This window comes from Cyprinodon tularosa, unplaced genomic scaffold (assembly GCF_016077235.1).
Source record: "Cyprinodon tularosa strain WSP-4 unplaced genomic scaffold, ASM1607723v1 ctg118, whole genome shotgun sequence".
Taxonomy (NCBI): Eukaryota; Metazoa; Chordata; class Actinopteri; order Cyprinodontiformes; family Cyprinodontidae; genus Cyprinodon; species Cyprinodon tularosa.
The window spans coordinates 476,404-499,269 of NW_024037981.1; the positions used below are offsets into that span (position 1 = coordinate 476,404).

At 39.0% G+C, this 22,866-nt stretch overlaps 1 protein-coding gene across 2 annotated transcripts; it reads left to right on the plus strand.

Annotated features, from left to right (window-relative positions):
* Positions 1-6,919: 6,919 nt before the first annotated feature.
* On the plus strand, positions 6,920-20,485 carry smcr8a (Smith-Magenis syndrome chromosome region, candidate 8a). Of its 2 annotated transcripts, XM_038309440.1 has the most exons (4): positions 6,920-7,189; positions 7,278-7,969; positions 11,481-13,226; positions 17,419-20,485. In XM_038309440.1, exons 1-4 carry the CDS (start codon positions 7,187-7,189, stop codon positions 17,879-17,881), a joined length of 2,904 nt encoding a protein of 967 aa, XP_038165368.1. In that variant the 5' UTR covers positions 6,920-7,186; the 3' UTR covers positions 17,882-20,485. The 2 variants fall into 2 exon arrangements, with proteins under 2 accessions (XP_038165368.1, XP_038165374.1); XM_038309446.1 differs by having other exon boundaries at positions 6,920-7,969.
* The last annotated feature ends 2,381 nt before the right edge of the window (positions 20,486-22,866 follow it).

Consider the following 22,866-nt stretch of genomic DNA (forward strand, 5'->3'; position numbering starts at 1 on the left):
ACAAGGAGTGATGCATCTGTCAGGTTTTTAGTAAAGATCTTTAGGATTTCTTTCTCTGAAGAGTGGTATTAGTAAAGAGGTTAGCCTTCTTCCTTATTTCGTCTTAAACTTGAACACTTTCCCAATGTTGAAAAAGTTAAACCAAAAGTTATTAATTATTCAGACAGATTTATGCTTAAAGATTTTTTTATTTATTTAAATGTTTTTTTTTTTGACTGGAAGTAATGTTTTTTTGTTTTTGCTACATAAAGATTATATAAATGCTACAACCAAATTCATCTAAAGGCCTAAAATTGTGTTGACTCGATTGTATTAATTTTTCTTCTATTGCAAAAGCAAACAATTTCATCAATTAAAGAATTGGATAATGAATGTGAAACTGTTTTCATGTCTTTGTATGTCTGTAAAACATCTGTAAGTAGTTTTTTAAGTCACACTATGAAGAATTGAGCCAAAAATAATCCAAAGTGTAAAATCCATGCTTCAGTGAGATTTCCAGACCATCTGTGAACTACTGCGTTCGTCTTGCAACTCTAAAGAACAAAATGGCAAAGCAATTGGCAAAATAAAAAAAATAAAAAATTGTGTTTTTCATTAAGTGTTTCTTATTTTTCGTATCTCAACACTGGGAACAGAAAGTTGAATTGGGGGGTGGTGGCCTAGTGGTTAGAGCATTGCCCTTGGGTCCTATAGGTTCTGAGTTCAACTCCCATAGACTGCCACGCTGTCTCCCTGAGCGAAACCCTTAACCCCAGACTGCTCCCTGGGCGTGGCACAGTGGCAGCTCACTGCTCCCCAAGGGGATGGGTTAAATGCAGAGGTAAATTCCTCCAGTGTGAGATCAATAAAGTCCAATTATTATTGAGTAATTAATCCTAAGAAGAGCAGGAAATCAGACGATAAGCTTAGACCAGAAACAACCTTTCAAAAACATTTAAACTCAATTTTCAAACCTATGCATGTATATTATTGAAGATTCATCTGTGCATTTGTCTTCAGCCCCTCCATCAATACCTTGTAGAACCAGATTTAGCGGCTTTTAGAGTGTCTCTACAATGGAGGACCAACTCTGAAATAATAAAAAAAATAAATGTAGTAATTAAATGATGGAATAAGAAATGTTTACAAACATATTTTCAATTCAGTTTATGTATATAGTTCATAAAGAAAAAAAGGATCCACTAAATGCACTGAACAGACAATTTAGTCAGATCATCCAATCAGATCTGTGAAATGTTTTCTACCAGTTTTTTTTTTATCTAAGGAAAAACAGTTGATTGCATTGAGTCATTGATTTTGCAGGGTACACACTTCTTAGATGAGCAGGTGGCACCTATAGACATTTGTTCTCTTTCTTCTGTTGCCATGAAGAAAGAGTTTAACCAAAAAAGCAACACTCTCAATTTACTGGTCGTTCTATGTTCCCATCCTCACCTATGGTCAAGAAATCTGGAACATGGGCAAAAAAACAAGATCCCAGATACAAGCGACGGAAATTAGATTTCTCAGCAGAGTGGTATGGAGACTACTTAGAGCCAGGGTGACGAGTTCAGTCATACAAGAGAAGCTTCTCCTCCACAGGAGGTGACTCAGACATCTTCTCCATGACCTGAAGGATGAAGGGACAGCCCAGGGCACGGTGGAGGGACTATGGCCCCCAGCTGGCCCTGGAGGACCTTGGGCTTTCTCCCAGAGAAGCTGAAGCTGAAATATGATGAGTACAAGTAGGATAATTGTAGTAATCCAGGTCCTCAAATCATTCGATCAATAATGACAGCCCTAATATGCTGTGAGGAATGAAAACTGCTAACCGTTTGGAATCAATTTCCTCAACACCAGCTGACCTAGAAGGGCTTGTTTTGGCACGGCGGCCTGTACTGCTGTGGTATCTGATTGCCATGATGTTTAAGAAATGGGGGCTCATATGCTGTCTCTTCGGAGCACGGTTCAGTCTGGTTAATGGTTCAAGCTCTGAGTGCTGGACTGACTGCCTGACTGCACTCCTCCTTAAGAGTCTCCATTGACTGAAGTGATACGGGAATGGGTGTGGAAATACAGGAAGTTAGAGTTATGCACATTTCTTGAAATTATTTGGTCTAAATGAGGCACAGTGTAAAGCTGAGAGGAAGGGCAAAAAAACCCCAGAAACGTTTGAGAGAAATAAAGAGCTGATGAGATTTGTAAATGTGACAGAGGAGGGTCATATGGTTTGATTAGATCAGATTTACTTTGTTTTAGAGTGATGGATGCATCAGAGTAAAAAGAGAAGGAGGTAAAGTGAAGCATCCACCATGCTTAGTGTTTACTGTACAAGCCTGTGATGCAGCATTATGATGTCGGATTGCTACAATTAGTCAGGTCTAGGCTCAGCATCAATGTGTGCACAAAGAATGAGGTCAACTGACTTCCTGAATTCACTGAATGAGGAAGTTATTCCATCAATGAATTATTTCTTCTTTGATGACAACCGCACGTCCCAAGATGACAGTGCCAGCATTAATGGGGCTGAAATTGTGAAAGATCTGTTCAGGAAGGATGACACATCATTTTCACACATAGATTGGCCACCAAAGAGTCCAGATCTTAACCCCATTGAGAATCTTTGTGAAGTGCTGGAGAAGCCTTTGAGAAGCAGTCAGACTCCACCATCATCAATCTGAGATCTTGGGGGGAAATGTATACCACACTGGTTGGAAATAAATAGTGTGACACTGCAGAAGAGTATCGAAACAATGCCACACCAAATGTATTATGTTCAGGAGCTGAACATCGTCAACTTCCTGTTTCAGGATGACCTTAGTGACAATGCTGAGGATGAAGCTGAGACACTTAAAAGATTCATGCTATAGAACACTACATACAATTAAACCCACCTCAAATTATTCTGGGTTCAGAAGCTCTTTTGCTTCACATGGTAGTGACTAAACTTGTCACTAAAATTAAAACAGAGGCCCCTACAAACAAAACTAGGGACACAAAGTTTACTTATATTATATTATGTCAAGTTGTTCAAGTGTTCCTTCTGAAAATAACATCAGACCCATCTTTTTAGCATGTTGTGTTTCTGGTACAGAATACAGTTCAGTAGAGTTCTGTTGGGTGTTATGTTCCTCTGTTGTTCTGTTCCTCTTATTATCCTGAACAGTTGCATTGTTGACATACTGCATCTCAGTACGGCTCCCTTCATATCAAACACAAGTAACTCCTGCAAAGGAAAGTGAGAGGAACCAAAAATGTCATAGGACAGTGTTTAACATAAAAAAACCTTTATGTTTCTATTTAGTCAGTCTTTTTTTTAATCTATTTTTAAAACCCATGATGGTCCGAGGGCTCTGTGGTGCCGGTGTACAGCAGCCTCCCTTCTGTAAGTGAAATTGTGTAAATCTAGTTTCAGTGTGTGCATTAATGCGTGAATGACTGGATGTCGTGTGAAGCACTTTGGTCAATTCTCCAGACTTATAAAACTGCTATACAAGTACAGACCATTTACAAAAACTTTCCCACTATTATTTCATGTTAAAATGTTAAGGATCTCTGTTGTCCTTTTGCTTTGTGCTTTTACCTTACAGTAAAATTACAGATAAGACACTTAAAGCAGATTTGCATCATCTAGTTGATGGTGCTACAGTATGTGTATCTTTGAACATGTAAAAAAAAAGGGAACATGCTTCATTTCAGGCCAGACAGTTCTGTTTTTTTTTGTTTTTTGTTTTTTTTTTCTTACTTTTAAAGCAAGGCCTTGTGTGGGGAGCTTGGTCATTCTGGAGCGGCTTGGAATAGCCAAGCCGCTTCTCCTAATTTAAAAGAGTCAGATGAAGTGGTTCCAACATCTTTTTCGGATGCCCCCTGGGTGGCACACTCGAGTGGTGTTCCAGGCATGTCCCACCAGAAGGAGGCCCAGGTGACAACCCAGGACACGCTGAAGGGACTATATCTGGGCTGTCCTGGGAGCGCCTTGGGCAGGTGTCTGCTCAAAGAGAAGTCTGGGTGACTCTGTTGAGACTGCTGCCCCCGCGACCCGATGAAGTAGAGACGACAAGTACGAGCACTTTTATGAACAATATAACGTCAGCAACAGGTTACTTCTGGATATTCTATCATAATGAGAGAAAATGTTACATAGTTTATTTTCATTTAAAAAGGCTATCAAAACCACATTTATTTTCACTTTCATAAAACAGTTGTGACACTTTAAGTACAATTCTTTTTTCTCAACAGTTTTTAACTTCAATGGGAAACAGACTGAAACTTACCTTAATACTCTGTTCTATTTTAATGTTTATTTTCTATTATTAGCGAACCACTGGAGTAAATAATAAGAAACAAAAGAGCATTGAGACTGTCACAGACTTGTATCCAAACTGTTTGCTCTTTCATTGCAAATGATGGTGATGGTACTTGAAGTGTGAAGAGCCTCTTCTCACTCCACATTTTCACATTCTAATTCTTCTTTTCTTCTAGATCACATGATGTCCTGTATCTTTCACTTCTCATTTTCGGTGAAACCCTGCTAAGAGAGATGAGAAAATAACTAAAACCTGATGTCCTGCCAAGTTCTTAGTCTATTTATATTGCTTTTTCTAATTACTTCTCTTTTAGTTGTTGACCTATGAACTACTCATTAATCAAACAGGTCAATAAACTCACAGGATCAGTGGGTAACAGACAACTTAGGAGAAGAAAGTGCTCTCTGGCTGTTTTTCCTGTAGATATATAAGATTAAGGTTTAATATATTCTCTTTTTTAATGTTTTTCTGACTGTAAGTATTTTTAAGGCTTTTTGTTGCAGCAGAGCCCAAATCCTTACTGAAATTTGATGGAGAATATGGAGGGAACAGAGGTGGGTAGTAACTAGTTACATTTTCTCAGTTGTAGTTACTTGAGTAACTTTTTGACAAAGATGTACTTTTAGGAGTAGTTGTACTGCTCCATACCTTTTACTTGAGTGATACTTTTACAAAAATATCACCACTCTTACTTGAGTAAAATGTTTGGTTACTCCATCCCGTGTTCATTATACATTCAATCTATAATGATGTTAAGGAAAGCTCTGTGTTTAAACCTTGAAGCTTTCTGTCTACGATTCTTTTCCTGAGAAGAGATCAATCGGGACAAACTCTTTAAATAATACTTCATAATGTCAGTGTTTTAAATAACCCTGAGACAGGGCAACAGATTTTGATTGGAATTGTAATCTTACTCAGATCAGAATCACAGTTAAAGAAGCATTTTATACAACTCCAGTATGCCACTGTCAAGTTGGGCGAAGGTTTGACAGGACCCAAATGCAGACACTGAAGCTGAAGGTGGTTTCTTGCTGATTTATTTATACAAAAGGCAACAGAAGCAAAGAATACATGAGAATACAGAAAAACCAGGAAAACTAACTAGAAGGGGATGAAATGACAACAAACCAGCAAACAACGGCTGAGCAGGAGGTGCATATATGGGAGAGAGAAGTAAAGACCAGGGTAGAGGAGTCTAGAAGGGAGCTAGGAAAAAGGAGACTGACACAGAAAACAGAGGGCAAACAAGAAATACCTAAGAATTAAAAATAGCTAGAATAAAACTAAATGGAAATAAAACAAAAGAAAACCCAAAGATAAAACTTAAACAGAACTGTAACCATGACAGCCACATCAACACATAATCCACGTGTGTAAATGAGGAGACCTGCATGGCTCTACCCTTATCAAAAATATTACACCATGTTTTTAGATCAAGGTCTCGGCTCTCATTCCATCCCAAATCTTTGCCGCGTACAGAATGAAGATGACTTTTTATCCTGACAGAGGAACTGTCCTGATTGGATAAACTACTTGGGAAAACGTTAGTTCTGACTCACATCAGACAGGTATTATCACACATCATAATCCTAGCTTTTTTTCTTTTTGTTTTTTTTTTTTCCCAGAACAACATTAGTTTTCTTTTTTTTTGTACACAGGCTTAGTCAAACCTACCCTGACATTTGGAGGTGATGATAATATACAATAAGGAGTAAATATCATCACTGGATGTACTGGTTTCAAAAGTTTTATTTTAAAATAAATTTGGTTTGGAAATGTTTTTCCTCTGTCTGGAAATTTTACTTTTTAATTAATTTGCTTGTTTTATTAAATTATTTTAAATGTCAGATATAATAATTAGTGATGCAGTACTAGAGAACCATTATTACCAAATACTTTTTTGCTCTTGAATAGAACTATGATCAATATCAATAGTACTTTTCTTAATAGAGTGATTTTTGAGTATTCTTTTTTTTTTTTTTTTACAGTGTCCTGTCTGGCAAGGTGGCAATAAGAATAATTGTCTTGATGCCAAAAGGAGCCCAACAGATTTTACTTTCACAAGTGTAGCGGTATGGCAATTGCCATACTGCTCCACTTGGTTCATGCATATAAATTGCTTTATTATAATTATGCAGGGAGTTTTACAGTTCATATGGACACTGCAATGTAAGTAGAGCAGAAAAACAGAAGAAGAAAAAGGAAAAAGAAAAAAAAAGGACAAAAGATGAAAGAAAGAGGAGATAGGAAGGAGACAATGACAAAACATTTTCAGTCTGCTTCATCACCTGTAACGAGATGAAAAAAAGAACAGCACAACCAAAAGACTTTTGAGTATTCTACCTCTGGATAAGGGTGTTGTTTTTTTTTTTTTTTTTATCAAAACCTTACTTTAAAAAATAAAAATAAAATAAAATGAGCCCACTTGCAAAGAAAATAAGATTTTTTTTTTTTTCATTAACATTATGCTTAAATTATTAATAGGCTTAAATGATCCCTAATATAATATTTTAGATATAAATATAATTATAAACACAAATAAAATATATATTAATTTACTATGGTAGTATTTATAGTAAAAAACAAAAAAAATTTTCCGGTGTGGGCGGGGTTTACCCCTCACGATGGGTGGAGTTTCTGTCACGTGACCAGACAGCGTCCAGTTGGGTAATCATGGCGGCTGTGTCTGGATGTGAGCAGCAGATGTAACGTTTTTCACCGTATAAAATGTTGTTTGATTCTCTGCCCGGGCCATGAACCGGACGCCGGTGAGCAGAGGGACCGCAGCCCCGCATGGAGGCGTGAGGAAGAGGAGGACAGACGCCATGGATCAGGATGGCTCTGCTGGATGCTCGGACGCTCTGATTCCTGCTGACTGCTTTTGTCAACCAAGGCTCTAAATGGTATTTTTGATGTAGTTTATCATTTGCTGTGTTTTTTCATGCAGATCCTTGGCTAGATTAGGTCACCTTGTTCCATGTCCTGTTGCAGTGTGATCATGGCCAGTCTGAATGGACCCTCAGCTCTACTATGACTGTTAGTGCTTCTGCTGCTTCCCATGTCTCTCTCAGTAACAACACTATGATAGGCTCTCCAGATGTGGTAGCTTTCACTAAAGAGGATGAATATGGGCAGACCGTCCCAGAGACTTTGGATCTCCCAGAGGAGTTCTCCATACCCCTCCACCCTGTGGCTGACTCCAACCCCTGGGCCAAAACCTCCTACGCCAAGTTCACCAAAGACTTCATCCTCATCTCAGAGTTCTCGGAGCAGGTGGGCCCCCAGCCTCTCCTCACCATCCCAGATGATCCGAAAGTCTGCGGCACCTTCGATCTCAACTACTTCTCCCTGCGGATCATGTCGGTGGACTACCAGGCCTCCTTCGTGGGGCATCCGCCTGGCAGCGGATATCCCAGACTCAGCTTTGTGGAGGACTCCAGGGTTGTCCTTGGGGACTCAAAGGAGGGGGCTTTTGCCTACGTCCATCACTTCACGCTGTACGACCTGGAGGCCAGGGGCTTTGTGCGGCCCTTCTGCATGGCGTATGTAGCGGCAGATGAGAAGAAAATAATGCTCCAGTTTCAGGAGCTGTCTCTGCGTTTTTCACAGGCCTCTGAGTGTCTGAAGGCTGGGAACAGAAGAGCCTTCGCCAAGGAACTCCAGAGGAAGCTCCAGGACCTGGAGTAAGAGACTCTACATTTTACCTACTGTCTGCTCCTAACTTTCTTTAAGCCAATCTTCAAAGGTCTAAATCTGGTTTTAGATAAGGTCAGAGGTCCAGATCAGTTAGTGGTGTGGTGAGGGTCATTATAAGTCATCTCTGTAAGATAAGGGAAGGTCATCTCTGCCACCTCTTTGCAGTAATGATATCTTCCATCTGGAACCCCCATCTGCAACTTTTCTAACCTAAATTCTATATTTGTTTTTACAATTTTCAGTTTTTTTAAATGAATACCAACCTGGAAATAAAAAAAAAATGCCACCATATCTGCTTAATTATGTATCCTTCACTCTTTAGGTGTTTTAAATGTATTTATTCGGGCTGCAACTAACGATTACTTTGCAATTTGATTTTTTTTTTCCGATTTATCGAATAATAATCGAATAGACTAAGATTTTTGAAGACGTTTTACAAAATTTAAACAAGCGAAACAAACTATTCTGCTTGAGCAGTTCTGGATAGAGCATATTGTCAGATGAAAACGTTTTTTAATCTTAGGTGCAAAAATATTTATGTATTTTTTTTTACAATATTGGTATAATTACTGCTCTAAGTAGGTTGCTCTGTCAGCTATAGTCATGTTTTACAGTCTCAATACTCCAGTTAACAATGAGTCAATAACTAAATTAGTTGGTTGATTTCAAAAATCAATTAATCAGAATTTATCCTATTGTTTCAGCCCTAGTATTTGGTGAATGCAGGTAATGGTGACAAACAGGTCTGCTTAATGCTTCCTAGATTCAAATATTTCCTGAAATTTGCAAGTACGGTAGCTGAATTTAAATTCAATCTTCAATCTAAATGATTATTAGATTCAATCATAATTGGTCATTAAACCCTGTAACAATCTTTAAACAACGCTGGTTAAAAACAGTTTTACATTTTATGTTTATTTCTTATTTTCAAACCTAAAACGCTCTTCTCTGCACATTCAGCTACAAAAACTTCACCATAAACTCACCCTGCTCTGCTGAGGATCTGTTGCTAGCTTGGCTCCGTTTTGATTGGACTTGTTGATTTTGATTTTATTTTTTTCATTGATGAAAGATGGATTCAATTTACATCCTACAACAGAGAATTAAGGCCATCCTAAGAGATGTGTTTTTTTTTTTTTTTTTATTAAAATAAAATCATAATATTAGGTCTATTGAAAAAAAAAGAATATAACTCAATTAAAGTTGTAACACTAAAGAATTAAATTTGTAATATAACAAGAATAATGCCGTATTACAAGACTGAAGAGGTAGCCTACGTTATGTTAACAAGAAAGAGCAGCTTAGAAGGTAGATTACAGACAATGGAGTTCTTCATTATTGATTCAGAAAGGTTATTCTCCTGTTTAAAACATTCCTGGGTCAGAGGTCAATATGATCAAAGGAAAGGTTAAACCCCCCCCCAAAAAACAATGAGTAACTATGATAAGCAAATTTTATCTAATACAACTCCTAACCTCATAAGCCTGCAGGTAAGAGACTAACTGCTTATATTTTCTTTATAGACAGCCTCTGAGGAGTCAGATTATCTGCTGATATAGTAAACCCCCTAACAGAAAAATAAGTTTGATCAAATGAGGCTTGTTTGGAAAGATTGGAGAAAGTCCCACTTACCTTTAAAAAAAAAAAAAAGTATTGACAGCATTGCTTTACATTTAGTTTTAAACAAACCCCCAAAATCTGCTGAGTGAAACCAAAGTGTTCCAGTTTGATTATAATTACCCAAATGTAGGATATAAGCACATAAGGAAAGTGGTGCTGGAGGGGTCACAGGCTCTGTGTGTTGGGCTTGAATTGAGGCCACCAACCAAGTGTCAGATGTCAAGCTAAATATCTAACAGTAAAAGCACATTGGCACCTACAGCAACACAAACATGGAGAGTAGAAGAACCACACTGATGGTAGTTTTGTGATGCAGCGGCCGGGTATTTCTATCAGCCGTCTTCCCTGAAGACAGAAGAAATGTCAGAGAATGCCAGCAGCCATAACGATTCCTTGTTTTAGCTGCTGGCTTAGATAATACATTTGACTGGGTCCACATAGTGGATCTCACGGGGACCTTCAATATATATTTGAACTAGGAATGCACCGATCCGATATTTTTATCTGTATCGGTTCGGATATAAAGAAAAAAAACTAGTTCGATATCGGTGACAATTGACTCGATATATGGGCCGATCTATTTGTTCTAGCTCTATGCTATGCTTTGCCATCATGCGGCAGCGCAACAACACAATGCGGCCATATTGTTTATGATGGAGCTAGCATGTAATGGTGTACAGGCCAAAAAAATCAGATGGTACTTGATAATTATAATGACACTTTTCTTTACATGTTGACCAAACAGAGAACTTTTGGTTTAAGATTTTGTGCACAGTTTTTAAATAAATGAGTCATAACGTTTATATTCGGGTTGTTTCCTATTTTTTTTTAAGAAAAGGGAAATTAAATCATATGCACAGAAAAACATTTTTTAGGTGATAATTCATTGCTGTTTTTGGTATCTGTATCAGATCGGTATCGGCCAACATTAAACTTCAAATATCGGTATCGTATCGGAGGTGAAAAAAGTGGATCGGTGCGTCCCTAATTAGAACAGAACTCTCTTTTTTTAACAAAAAATTATTAACTTTCATACATAACCGTTGTGACACAAACTTAGCACCAAATCATTATTTTAGACTAGAAATACAAGGCATTCTCCTTTACGTCCAGTTTCAATGTGTTTCCCATAATTAAATAGTTTCTCTTGTCAAAATTGTTTGTTTTTTTTTCTTTAAATAACTTTAAGGTTAAGTAAGAAACGAAAAACTAATGTGAAATCATTATACTAGACTGGACAGATGATGCAGACTTTTTCAGTCTGATTTGAATTCATTTATCTTGACCGAGAAGCACTAAAATATCAGATGCAGTTACAAATTTGAACCTGTGTGGGATGTTTTTGTGTTTTTTAGGCATGATTTCAACTCATGTGCAATACATTTTCAAAATAAGGCCCGGGAGATATAGACAGCACTAAAAAACATCTACTTATGCAGTTTAGCAGCGAAGTAAACAAAAGGTTTTCAGCTGGGTGGTTCATCAAGACTCATTTCATTTCCTATAGAGTAAAATATACCAGGCTTTAAATTGGGTTCATTAGAAAAATAGGATTTCACATAAGATTTATACAAAAGGATAATTTAAACCAGGATGTGTAATGGGCTTCAGATTAGGGATTACGTACACTAACACCTCGGTTATTAAGCAGGTTTTGGTACCTTTGACAGATCTTTTATAAATCTTAATTGCACAGAATATTTTTGTGATTTAAGTAGATGGGTTCAATCTTGCTAAAACCTCTGAAATTCTATAATGTTTATGATGATTTAAAGTATTTAAAATATGAAAGTATGAAAAAAAAAAAAAAAAACAACAAAGGATACTTTGAGAGCAGCTGAATTAGACGTCTCTCTGAATCTGTGTTGTTCTGCTCAGGTACACACACTCTGTGCTGCAGCGGGAGGAGGGCCTGCAGAGAGAGGCGGGGCCACAGTGCGTTTACTCCGCCCACACTGTGGAGAAGGCCAATGAGCTCGCCAACGTAGAGAAGAGCATTTACGAACACAGGGACCTGCTGAAGCAGATCAGCGCCTACCATCGCCGCCCACGCCGGGATCCGCATGCCGTCTCGTGCCAGAAGTGTATGAGCGAGTGTTTGAGGGAGTGTGAGGAGCTGTTGGACAAATATGCCAAGCTAGCTAATCCCCTCGGTTACAGGGGAAGCGGGCGAGGTCCGTCTGTTGATGGCCGAGGGGAAGAAGGGGCGGATGAATTGGACGATGAGGTGATTAAACGCAGGCCATCGTACACGCCGCAGCTCATTAAAGCAAAGTCTGCCAAGTGTTTTGACAAACGCCTCAAGACCTTGCAAGAACTGTGTGAGGAGACCTTCTATGAGGCCACTGTGGAGCTTCTGAAAGAGACAGAGAGGAGTTTCCGCGGCGACCTGTGTTACCTCTACACCCGTCGCCTGGACAAGACAGTGCGCAGGAAGCTGAACATCGTCAACTTCCTGTTTGAGGAAGACCTCAACGATAATATTGAGGATGAAGCCGAGACACTAAGACCGTTCTGTGCTGTGAATCATGCCATAGACAACTACATGCACTTAAACCCACCCCATATTACCCTGGGCTCAGAGGATCTTGAACTTGATGGTTTGAACCCTCAAGGTCCACAAGACACGGCGTGTGAAACCACCACTACCCAGGAGCTTGGACTTCTGGGAAGCCATCTGGAGTCCTCTCCATCGGACCAGACCTTTGAGACACAGGAGAGCTCAGAAGGGACCAAAAGCTTCAGTAGCGACAAGAGTGGAACAGATCACGCAGAGAAACAGGAGAGCCTGGCGAGTGTTAATACAGAAGGTCCTGATCCGGACTCTGATCTGACACCAGAACCCGACCAAAACACTTACCCTGAGAGGGAGAGTAGTAGTGAGGACATGGAGACCACTGCTGGGGAGGATGACTGTGATTCTGGTCAGGACCAGACCCCCGTATCTTTGCTGGAGGTCGTGTCTGAGCTAGAGGCAAGAGACGGAGATGAGCGCGAGGCGGGAACTCGCTCAGACCTGCTGGTTCCCATGGACTCGGCCTGCTGTATGGCTCAGGACGGTTTCCTTTACCAGGCAACTGACTCTGATGCTGTGCTTTGCCTGAGTCCAAACTCCAACCCGAATCCCACTCAGTTTCTGGTGGTGAACCAGGAGCCCCATGCCCTCCAGCCGATCCAGGATGAGTACACAGTGGGGTCCTCCGGCTCACAGGGTCCAGCAGCAGGGCTGGAGCTTCCTGTTGGTCCCCTCGGCGATGCTGTTTCACGCACCTCCTTGGATGATGGTTCAGACTGTACAATGAGTGCTTCCACCGGCTCTGACCGAGCCGCCTCGCCGCTCGGCTACGGAGCGTCGGTGACCCTCCGCCAGAGGAAAAAAGCTGGTCAAGGGGCTTTAAGGTTTGTGCGGCAGTACTCATTTGCCACGCAAGCATTGTGGTGTCTGCTGAGCGGCAGGACGCTTGTGGTGCTCGGGGCGGACGAGGGGAGGGTCCGCCGCCTCGTGTCTGCTCTAGCTCTCTTCGTACCCAACCCTGGGAAGACCGGAGAGAGGGTTCAACCCTGGCTGTCCTGCCCCTTCACCCTCACCGACCTTCACAGGTGGAAACTTATCGGGCTGCAAAGGTAAACCTCTCATCTTAGACTGTAAAGCAGACGTACAGCGCTTTGTAAAATGTTTACAAACCTAGAAACTTAACATATTTCAACTTGAAACTCATTTATTTTTAGCATTATTAACAAAACATCTGCATTAAAGCCCTTTCACTCTGATACCCTTTAAACAACCCAGTGCATTGTGTTTTAGAGCAAAATTGCATTATAAAGGTGATGGAAACCAACAGAAAGGTCTGGGAGGAAGTTATTAAGAAGCAGGTTTAAGTTGTAAAACAATATCCCAAGCTTTGATAGTGCAGTGCTTCCAGAAAGTGTTTGCAACGCTACACGTTACCGCCTTATTCCAAATGTTCAATTAATTTCCTCCTTATTTCTACACACAATACTGCATTAAAACAATATATAAATTTTTTTTTTCACCTGCAGAGAATGAATTGAAAATCTTAACTTACAAATCTCCCTGACCTACATTCACAGCCCCAAATTTTAATAGATCTGATACCCTTTAGAATAAGGCTGTAACCTCTCTAAATAAGCACAAAGTGGCAAATACCTTCCAGATACACCGTGGAACAGAGAACTGTTCAATCCAAATACCGGTATTTGAAAAGTATGTATCTACAGCATGAACTGGAGGTGGTTACTCTTGGGGAGCTGCAGAGATCCAGATGTCTGATGCCAGAATCTAACAGCAGGAAAACTAGTAGAACTAGTAGCTCAGCACTGGTAAATCTGGTTTGATCAGGCCTTGTGCATAGAGAATTTTTGTCATTCCATTAAAAAAAGTCATGTTAATACTCTAAAATACCTTGCAAAAGCAAGTAATGTAAGCAACTTTAAAGCAACTTTATTTATTTATGCCTTGGGATTACTCCTTCAGGAAAATTCTGGTTCCTGTATCTTTATATAGAGTACAAAAGCAAGACGCTATTAAAGATACAAGAATACAACAGACAAAATATAAAGAGTGTATATAGTACAAAAAAACATAACAAAAAGTTGTAATGTCCTGGAATACCGGTATGTTTTCTTTTTATATAAAATTAACTGCAAAGTAAGGAAAGTGTTACTGCACAGTGAGAGAGAAGAATGTTGCACATGAGTGACAATATGTAATGTTTTGCATAAGATGTCCAAGGGGGTGTGGGGGGGTAGGGACCCTTGACCCTCTTCCCATCACCTCCTTCTTCTCAAAGTGAGGAGTTGTACAGCTGGATGTCATGAGGAACAAAGGAGTTCAGCAATCTGTTGGTCCTGCATTTTGGGAGGAGCAATCTCCCACTGATCCACAGTATGTTGTTTAATTTCTGAAATTAAATAACTGCCTTAACATTTTTAATTTTTGTAGCTACTCATTTGAATGCATGTTTGGCTCAAGCCATAGAGGGGCAAACATAGAAGAATACTTTGATATACAAAATGCTACTTGTGGTGCAAAACTAATGCTGTACATCACCTGAACACACTATTCTCACCATCAAATACCACATTTGTAAACAAAAGACCTCTGTAATTTAACAGCGTGGAAGAGGAGTCTTCAAACCTGTATTCAGAACTGTCTGTCTTGCTGGTTTTAGGTATTTCCCTGCTTCCATGTACCTGATTTAAATACATGGGTAAAAAAAGATAGAGGTAATGCAGTGATTCCATTAAGGTGTACTGGAGCAGAGAAGCATGAAAAACAGAATAAAGTAAATGCATATGTTTAGAACGGCCTAGTCTAAGTCCAATTTGAGTCTTTCCGACTGAGCCTGAGCTGTTTTACACTTTTATGCAAAACTTAGTTTTGACCCATTTAATGCATAAAAATATGTTGCTGTTTTCGGTCGTGTGTTAATGTCCGAAAGGTATCATAGGTACTTCTGGAAGGAAGCTGCAGAAAAACAAACGTCAAACTTGACTCAAAGATTTTGGAGTTCTTTGCAAAGTTCCTGCAAACTTGTTAAACAGAAAGCTGACGATCTCATGGCGTTTGTAGCTCCAGTCACACCTCGCTCCACAGTTACTCATCTGCTCTGACTCAGTGAGCATGACTCACTCTGACAACCCTGCAGCTTCTCATGCACATCGGTGCATGAGCTTTTCTTTTCTGCTCAGCTTCTGTAAACAGAACCTTGACTTGTCAACAGGTTAAAACAGGAGAAGGTTATCCACTATAGATTTGAACATCTTTGCATCGCTATTGCTTGAATTTCCATTTAGCAAAAATCGTGATAAGGATAAAAGTGATGATGGAAAAATTCTCATTGCTTCTTCAGTCTTTCTCAGGTAACTGTATGGCTGCATACCAAAGCAATCATAGCTGCACTCATACTGCCGCTGAAACTATACAGATTAAAAATGGCCTTCTTCAGGATACCAGTTACATAAAGGAGTCTGATTTCTGTCACTGAACATCCAACAGCGACCACATTTAATTATATTTTTCAATTCTGTCAATCCCACAATGGAAAACAAAAAATACAAAGAAGTATTTAAACAATTCATACATTTATTAGGGGTTAAAAAAAATTAATTCTAATTTATCATATAGAGGTTAAATCAAAATTCCTATTACACAGGGAAACATGTTTTACCATAACGATAAATGCTACGATAAATGCCCACCCCTACTAAGAAATCTAATCAGCAGTGCTTCTAATAATTTTTATTTATTTATTTTTTTTTGTCACCTTTTTTACAAATATTTTGTTGTTTTAATTAGCTTTAAATGACCTAATAACATTAAAGATACAAATGTCTGGTAAATTGAAAATGTGCTTCTCCCATCCTTTACATTAAACATCTGCATGCTAATATAATTCCTTATAAATATATTTCCCATGTGATCTAACATGCAAACTATTTATGCAGCTGAGAGGAGAATCTGAAGAAATATATTGTCGACAACAAACTCTGAATTACTGGAAATGAATAGCCTGTTCAGGAGATGTTTTTATGAGAATTTAAAGTAAACTTTAATATTATTGTGGGCCTTGATGTCATTATATTTTGGGCTTTAGTGTTTTTTATATAAAGAATCAAAAGTTAGACATTTAAATGTATCCATAGAGGGGAAATATAAACCTTATTATTGGGTAAAAGCTGCACTAAGCTAAATATTAGCCTCAGCTATAAAACCAGTTTTAATGGTTTTAACCTTATTCCATTTCAAATCCTTTTTGCAGTCACATCACCGTTTACCTTTTCCATGACCCTTCTGGTCCTGAGCACACTGGAGACCAGTTAAACCAATAACAGTTGCTCCTTCAGATGAGACCAGCTCCCTCATTGGTCATTTTGTGATCCAGGTGTGGGAGTCTAATCAATGAGAGAGCTGGTTACATCTGAGGAGCAACTGTGATTGGTTTAACTGCTATGCAGTGTTCTCAGGGAGCATAAGGGTAAAAAAAAAGAAGAGAAAAGTAAAAAGAGACTCTAACTGCAAAAAATGATTTCCAATAAAAGGTGAAAAATAAAATAGAAACCGAATAGGATTTACTTCTTTAAATGTGGATTAGGAAAGGTATTCATAATCCGATTCATGAATTGTAGTGTTTTCGGTTTAGAGATGGGATTTGAAAATATATTTTTAAATTATAGTATTTAATAATGGATTAATAAATACAATTTACCATTCCTCTTTAATAATTTGTTTTAGTTTACCTCAGGTTTCTTACTGTTAAAACAGAGTTTTTCCTCTCCACTATCGGTACAGGCATCCTTTGTGTGAGGGATTGCCTTCAAGTCAATGTGTGGATGCAATCCACTGGTTTTCCTTAGTTGAAAATTTTGAATCAGAATCTGACTGGATGATCTGATGAATTGCAATTTATTGTGAATTGGCGCCATATAAATAAACTGAATTGAATTGAATTTAAAATGTGCATTTGAAAAGTAAAGGGATTTCTAATTGTATGATTAGAAATCCATTTTCAGAGATTATCTTGATCTCCATAGAGAGCAACCCAGGTAAAGATCAGAGGATTCAAAGTCTGCTCAGAAATGTAACCATTACAACAGTTTTGCTGTCACTATTAATAAATAAAATGAATAACTCCTATCATGGCGATGTTTATGGCTAGAAAAGGGATCTGAAAAAGGAAATTGGAAAATAATATTTAGTCCAGATTTATTTCAGGGTAATAACTTCTTCCTGAATAGAATAATCATCAACATCTCTTCCAGATGTTACTGTCTTCTTCTTCTTCTTCTCCCACAGGGTTGCATCTCCAGCCGGCTCCAGCACCTTCTACTCCCTGTCCCGATACAGCCGCTACATCTCCATCCTGGACGCCGACATGAAGACCCTGCGCTGCCCTCAGTACCGCGGCCAGCTCCTCGCCACCATGGCCGACCACCGCACCTACATCCGCCACGGCTCCACCTTCTTCCTCCACCTGCAGAGCACGCTCTGTCGCCTGGCAGCCCAGGCTTTCCTGCTCACCTTCACCCACCACCTCCACCTGCCCGTCAGCCCCACGGAGGGACCCGAGGCCGTGGAGTTCAGACGGCGGTGCTTCCTGCAGGAGCAGCTGGGGCTGGACGAGGAGGACAGCCACGTCCTGCTCTACCTCAGCCGGCTCATCACTCAGCGCTACCTGCAGCCCGCTAACAGCAGCTGTTGTGCAGCTGTACCTTATTTCAGTTTCAACTACATCACCAGCATTTTATACAAAATCTGATGCTTGGGGTTCATTGGGACCATAAGATATTCTCCGTCTGCCTCACTGTGCTTCTCTCTAATCTCACACCTTCCTCTCTTTGCAGGGAAAAACAAAAAAAACAAAAACAGCCAATAAGTGCTGACTGTCTCCGCGGTGTCCTCTTCTGGACACCTTCATATCCAAGCACCACCACCATGTAAATGAGGCAGAAACGAAACACTCGCCTGCTGTAGCATACCGGGCGTCTGGTCCGGGGTTCAGCTTTTATATCCTTGCAAAAAACCTGTTTTTCAGCACCGCAAGGTTTTCTGTTCTCTGTTTTGGGACATAAGCACGTCGCAGCTTTTCAAAGCAGCGGTTCTCTTTGGAAACTAATTCCATCTGTCAGTTTTTTTTTTTTCTCATCTTGTTGACAATTTTAGCTTTTGCGACCCATGTCCGTGTATTAAAAGGACAAGTGTCCTTTCTGTTCCAGACAGTAACATAATTTGGGGATTGTTAGTAAGGACATTTAACTTGTTTAAACCATTTTTTAAAAATTATGTTTAGCCTCAGTTTGGATGAGAACCGGATCCTGAGAAGAATGATGTTGTCTATTAAACAGTTGGAACCAGAGATGCATTTTTTTTTTTTTTTTTTGGTATATTTAACAGTCAGGAAGAGTTTTAAATCTATTTAATCTAAAAATGTTTAATGAATTTCACTGTTGTCTTAAAGTTGTGTGAGAGTGACATGTTTGTCTGCATGAGAGTCTTGTGTCAGGGTGATCACCGTGTTGATAACGCTTCAGGTTTGTTACAATAAGATTTTAAGAATACACTTTTATTTCTCGTGCCAACAGAAGCCTAAGTTTCACTTCGGATGCCTGCCTAACCTTTATTTATTAAACACAGATGCACAGATTGAGCTTTTAATGCTTGCTACTTATTTTTCCTTTTCCCTGAGCTCGGTAACGCTGTTTTTTTTTCTTGTTTTTTTTTTTTTTTTATATTTTCTTGTCTGACAGATATAACTCTTTAAAGAAAACAAGGAAATAACTAAATCTCTTCCCATAAATTCAATTAGAATATCTTAATTATATTTTTTATGTTTTATATATGTCAAAGGGTAAAACTGATGCATTTCAAGCTTTTGTTTGTTAATTTTGATGATTTTTGGCTTTAAGCTTACAGAAAATTGAACTCTAAAAAATAAGCAAAACAAATATTTTTTTAATACAAATACCCGCCCTGCTGTACACAATTGTCGTGTACTGTACACCTTATAGACTCAATACCTGTTTGCAGCTTATTTTGCATAAATATGTGCATTAATGCAGCGTTGACCGACGGCTGCACCTACTGTGGATTTGATAAGAATCTGGACCATAGAAGCAAATTGCCTTCCAACATCATTAGTCTATGGAGCTTGTGTTCTGATTTCTTTTGGAATTTGATTTAAAGAAAAAAATCAAACATCATTCATGGAAACTAACTTCACGATCCCATTAAAGGTATAGTGGAGGATGTTCTTTTCCTGGGTAGATCATCAAAATAAGGGATCCTCCTAATTGTCAATCATTCTGGTGATATGTGTACGTAAAGCCATCCTATGTGCTCGTCCCCATTTTCATTTACTGCCATGAGTCTGACACGGTGGAAAATTGCAAATCTTCTTTTGGAAAGTAAGCTTGTATGAGCGATGCAAACAGCAACTTTTAAATAGAGCGTGCACAAGGAGAAATGGGCTTGTCCACGCTCTCGCATGCATTTAATAGGCACTCCCTCTCGGGATAGAGTACAGGGTTGTGCATGTGCATTTTTTTTTATTGGAAAGATATGGTGTTTTCATAAATTCATAAGAATCCTCCTCTATACCTTTAAGCTAAAGGTTTGCTCTGTTGCTTTTGTGCATATTTTAAACCAGAGTTTTATCTTCCACTCTACTTTCCATTATTATTCAAAGGGAGAGCACTCTGACAGTTTTTTTTCATGGTCAATAGCTGTCAGTCAATCCTCTCACAAGCTTTAAAATTAACATAAAAAATCTGAAATGTTTTGCTCTCTATGGGAAAGATTAAATAAATTAACTACATTCCTGTTTATTGATTTACTTCTGCATGATGCCTATTTTTTTAAGTTACACTTTAAACATTCACTGAAGTTTTCAGTATTTCTTCAACAGATTTATTCTTTCTTTTAATATATTATATCTGCTGATCACTATTCGGAGTGAAAAAGGGGAACATCTCTGTTCGACCGTAGCAGCAAACCTGCTCTCCTTTCAGAGCTCCTGATTTAAGCCTGTGCTCATTTTGTCCAGTCTGTGATTGTGTAGATGGTATCGTCATGGCTGCATGGTCAGAGTTTGATCTCAAAGGTCAGACGCCAAGCGAGCCTTTTAACTCTGTGGATGATGTTTTGCCGCATGTGATGAAGTTTTGCACCTGATTTAATTTGCTTATAGTTGATGTAAAAAGGAAACCCTGAATGTAATCTGAAAAGCCATGCCGCTGTGTGCTCAACTCACCCAGTGTCCTTATGTTGCCATTTATATATGTCTGCTTTTTGTATCTCATCTACAGCAGGCGGCTGAGCTCATTCGGCCCTGCAGGAATTAGAATAAAGCACGTTTTGAATGTCCTGTTTGCCTCCATGTTGTGTGTTTTGTTTTTTTTTTCGCCTTGATTTTGTGTTCAGATGAAGCAGCAGCTATACTTCCAGCAAACCTCCAGCCTCGTCTCTGTGTGACTCACTTCAGAGATGACGGATGTGCGAGCATCTGAGGTGCCATGAATAATAAATGCACATCTGTGAAACACTTCTAATTGCCCTGCTGGAGCAGCGGATGAAGAAGCGTCTGATGGGAGAAGTCTGCTATGACATGATCCGTCCACAGATCGCTGAAGCGAGTGTGAATTTGCCTTTTGGTGGGGGGAAATTAAACTTTTGATAGTCTGGTGTTTGGGAAATGAGGAGCAGGAGCAGTCGGTGTTCGTTCTGGAGCAGCAACTTTTGAATCCACTGATGCGCTTCATCTTTTTAACTTCCATGCAGGGGTCATTTTTTTGTAAATATGGGGAGTGGTGGCCTAGTGGTTAGGGTAGGGCATAGAGCTTGGGATCCTGAGGTTCTGAGTTTGAGCCCCACTTCCATAGACTGCCGCTCTGGGTCTCTGAGCAAGACCCTTAACCCCACACTGCTCCCCGGGCGCCCTGATGGCAGCCCACTGCTTCACAGGGTGATGGGTAAATACTTGTGACAGTGTAATGAGCATAAGTTGGAAAAAAAACAAAACATCCCGACGTTTGCAAAAAGCAAGAGAACTTATAGTGGGATGTGATTTAGAAAGGAAACATTTGCTTCCCTTTTAGTCCTTTGAATTTGAAATTTACTGACATCTGGATCAGCTATCGGCTCCAATATTGAATAATTCAGTTGATCGGTTATCTGTGTTTAGATATCAGAGATCCAATCCAGAGCACTTTACATGGACCTGTTATTTCTTTGTGTTGCTTATTTGTTAATAAATATTATAAGGTACATTTACCTGCATTCATTTATTAACTCTTTTAACAATGTTTATGTCAAGGCTAAAGCCTTCACACACATGGAGAGATATGTGGATCATCCGTTCAATAGTTAAATCGATATCAGATATAAACTGAGATGAGCCCAGGTATTGGATTGGATAGAAAAATCTTTATCAGAATGGTCTTCTGGTTCTCAGCAGTTCAAGCTTATCCAAATTAGTCTGCTTTTTCTTTTTTCTTTTTTTTTTTCTTTTTTCTTTGTCAATAAAGCTAATTATTACACTCAGTTTTGTAGGATACTATTCACACCACTTGCATTTTATAAACATCTGTCCAAAATATTTTAGCTTTTTTGCTTAGATTGAAAACACCACTGTAATACAGTTTGAAAAATATGTATTAATCTTTGTTGATTATTTGATATTTATTTATTACAACCTGTTCTATAGAGTAAAATCAATCAAATTGTTTTTTTTTTTGGTTTGTTTATAAAGGTTTAATACTTGGAAAGTCTGGATTTTTTTTAAACTAATCTTTGGGCTTCCATAGCTGAGTGGCATCAGGTCATCACTTTTCATTCCTAAATGTTTACTTATAAGTGATTAACTAGCTCTATGTGTGAAACTAGCTGCAAACATTTTGTTTGTTGTGTTTTTATTGTTTGTTATGAAACATGATTTTTTTCACAGCTGGAATTTTGTTGCCCTTTAAATTAAGGCCACCTCCCAAGAGGGGATGATGTAAAACAAAGCTAGTTTATGAAAGCACTACAGTTTATGTCATTTTTTTCTTTTTAATAGGAAACATAGTTGGGGAAAAATTTTTGGATGTGTTGGGGGGGGGGGGGAATCTATTTGGATGTTTACGAGCCCTAGCAGAGAGGTCCTCAACATGGGGCTCCCAACCCCCTAGTGTGCTGTGGAGATACTGCAAGGAGGTCTTGGAACTTTCTACAATAAATATATTATGTGTAATATTTGCAGATACCAGAAGTTTCCATTAAAACCAGATACATTTGGAGTTTTTTCATTTTCTTGATTTTTTTATATTTGCAGGGGAAAATTAACCTGCTGTGAACTTTCCTGGTTTAATCTCCGCATCAGTAGACCTCAACCAGCTGTTAAAAACTGTCACACTCACCTCAAAACTTACAGACTTAACGGAACGCGGTCCTTGTTCCATCTATTCCTCAGCCTGAAGTTCCAGAATAAAAACCCGTTAATGATTCCTGGCTTAGTGTGAAACTCTGCATACCTAGAGGGTGGCTGACTTCTGTTTTCCATCTTGTTCATCTGCATCACCAAACCCAGCTGCTGTGTTTAAAGGTGGAGTTTGGATATTTAAATGGGGAACAACAGTTAGCAGAACACAATGAGGCAGATGCTTCTTTCTGCTGTTATACAAGACTGCTTTCAGCTCCATCTGGATGCTTCCAAGTTCTCACTCCATTTCAAAACTCAGCAGAAACAGATTTTTTTTTTAAGTCACTGCA